The 2,154-nt window shown below is 65.7% G+C and overlaps 1 protein-coding gene across 1 annotated transcript in view; it reads right to left on the minus strand.

Moving 5' to 3' along the window:
• Positions 1 to 176: 176 nt before the first annotated feature.
• LOC104073009 (cirhin-like) overlaps positions 177 to 2,154 on the minus strand; it is a gene marked incomplete at both ends in the record, with an annotated part of 2,332 nt that continues 354 nt past the window's right edge. Inside the window, 7 exon segments of the mRNA XM_009572651.1 lie at positions 177 to 248; positions 251 to 329; positions 477 to 599; positions 752 to 816; positions 1,200 to 1,296; positions 1,580 to 1,671; positions 1,752 to 1,923. Coding sequence (XP_009570946.1) covers positions 177 to 248; positions 251 to 329; positions 477 to 599; positions 752 to 816; positions 1,200 to 1,296; positions 1,580 to 1,671; positions 1,752 to 1,923 — 700 coding nt within the window.

Raw genomic sequence — 2,154 nt, forward strand, 5'->3', positions numbered from 1 at the left:
ATCAGGCCATGAGGGCAGCACAGACACAGGGCAGAGGCTGCCGGGGGGAAGGACCCACACACCCCAGGGCAGGAAAGCGGGGGGACACGCTCGGCCCTGCACAGCCCTCTGCACCTGCAGCAGGGATGGGACTCGGAGCCCCCCCAGCAAGCCCCTGGCTCCCCACCAGCCCGAACCTGAGGGCGGCCGAAAGGTGTGCAGGTGTTTGCAGCCCCCCGGCTCCAGCAGCTGGAGGACGTGGACGGAGCGGAGGCGACGAAGAGGCTGCCGGAGTCGGAGGAGAACTGGAGCTGGTAGGCTGGGAGCACCAGCTTGGGCACTTTCGGGACCTTGAAGGGGGGAGAAAGGAGCGCTGGCAGCCACCTACCGCTGCCGCCCTCGCTCCCTGTGAGCGACATTGGCCATGCCGGTCCCCCGAGACCCCACAGCCACCCACCATCCTCCCCGGCAGCAGGGCAGCCCGTCACCCTCCTCACCTTCTTGATACTGACACCGTCACCCTCGTATTGCACTCGGTAGAGGTGGAAGCGGGAGGCCGTGGAGTAGGAGACCCAGCTGCCACAGGGCGAGACGCAGCTGCAGTAGATGTGCTCCGGACCCTGGAAACACAGAGGGGCTGAGCAGGGCCTGTCAGATCCCCCGGCAGCCTGGTGCACACAGCTCAGCCGTCAGAGGGACAGCGGAGGCTGCCAAGCCCCCTCCTGCAGCGGGGGAGGCATCAGGGCGCACCGCGGCCCTGGCTCAGCCCTACCTTGTTCTTGAGCTGCACAAGGTGCTCAGGCATGCGGCACAAGGGAAGGACCTCGCCGTCCTTTCCTGGGACAAGAAGAAACACGCAGCGCATCGGTGACGGTGGAGAAACCGCATGGGTTCTGCTGAGCAGCTGGGGATCCCGGGGAAGCAGTGCCCAAGGGAGAGCCCAGACCCCTCCCCAACCTCCCCAGGGGCTGGCCCAGCTCTGCTGGAAGCACGAGCAGAGCTCACACCGGCTGTGCAGCCCATGCCCGCGCACGCACCGCGCTGGGAAACGCAGCCCTGCGCGTGGCCATCACGCCAGCGCAGGGCTGTGGGGAAGAAGGGGTCCGGGCTAAACCACCCCTCCACTGCCCAAGCAGCAGGACAGTTCATGCCCAAAATCCTGCAGGCCGCATGGGCTCTGCCACAGGGCTCGCACTGGAGAGCTGGGCCTTGCGACTCACCAGTCTCATCGGTGGAGCCAAGTCTCCAGAGCTCCAGGTGCTGGGAGAACTGGAAGAGGAGCAGCCGGGCTTTCCTGGCGCAGGAGACGAGGCGTCGCTGCGTGCAGAAATGGGCAGACTGACATGAAGCTGCAGCCTGGCAGAAAGAGCTGGGCCAAAGCCGAAATGCCCTGGGGTGCCGGCGACTCCGGGGCGGGGGAGACGAAGGACTGGGTCCCGTGGGATGGGAGCCCAGAGATGGAGACCCAGCAGGACCAGCAAGACGAGCTTGCCAGCTTCTACCCCAGCGGGGCAGGGAGAGCCAGCCTTCTCCTGTGGGAAGAGCCAGCCCTGCCAGCCTGCCTCGCCAGGCGCGAGACCCCGCTCAGAGCGGCACTCACATGGGGGAAGGTGAATTTGCGGAGCGCTGCGTCATAGCCCTTCTTCTGCATCTTCTCCATCAGTGGGCGGATCACCAGCTGGGCGTCCAGGCCTGGAAGCCAAGCAGAGATCAGCCAAACTGATACCAGGGGGAGAGACCCAAGCCCTCCTCGTGAAGGCGCCCAGTCCTACCCCCAGAGATGAGAGCCGTCGAGCTGTGCGCCACAGCTCGCACGTCATGGGTGTGATGCTGGAAGGGCTTTGTCCGCACCCAGCGCTTCTCCAGGCTGCCCATTTTCACTGGCAGCAGCTGAAACTGGTAGGTGGCCCCGGTTGAGGTGCCTACGATGATGCTGTCCTCCTTCTGGTGAGAGAAATGGGGACGGGGTTTGCGGGTGCAGACCAGGAAGAACAAGAGGGCAGTGCCGGGAGCAGGCAGGGCCCGGCAGCCTCGCTCCCAGCCCCGGTTGAGGTGCCTACGATGATGCTGTCCTCCTTCTGGTGAGAGAAATGGGGACGGGGTTTGCGGGTGCAGACCAGGAAGAACAAGAGGGCAGTGCCGGGAGCAGGCAGGGCCCGGCAGCCTCGCTCCCAG

The sequence above is a fragment of the Fulmarus glacialis genome, unplaced genomic scaffold, assembly GCF_000690835.1.
Source record: "Fulmarus glacialis isolate BGI_N327 unplaced genomic scaffold, ASM69083v1 scaffold32722, whole genome shotgun sequence".
NCBI classification, from domain to species: domain Eukaryota; kingdom Metazoa; phylum Chordata; class Aves; order Procellariiformes; family Procellariidae; genus Fulmarus; species Fulmarus glacialis.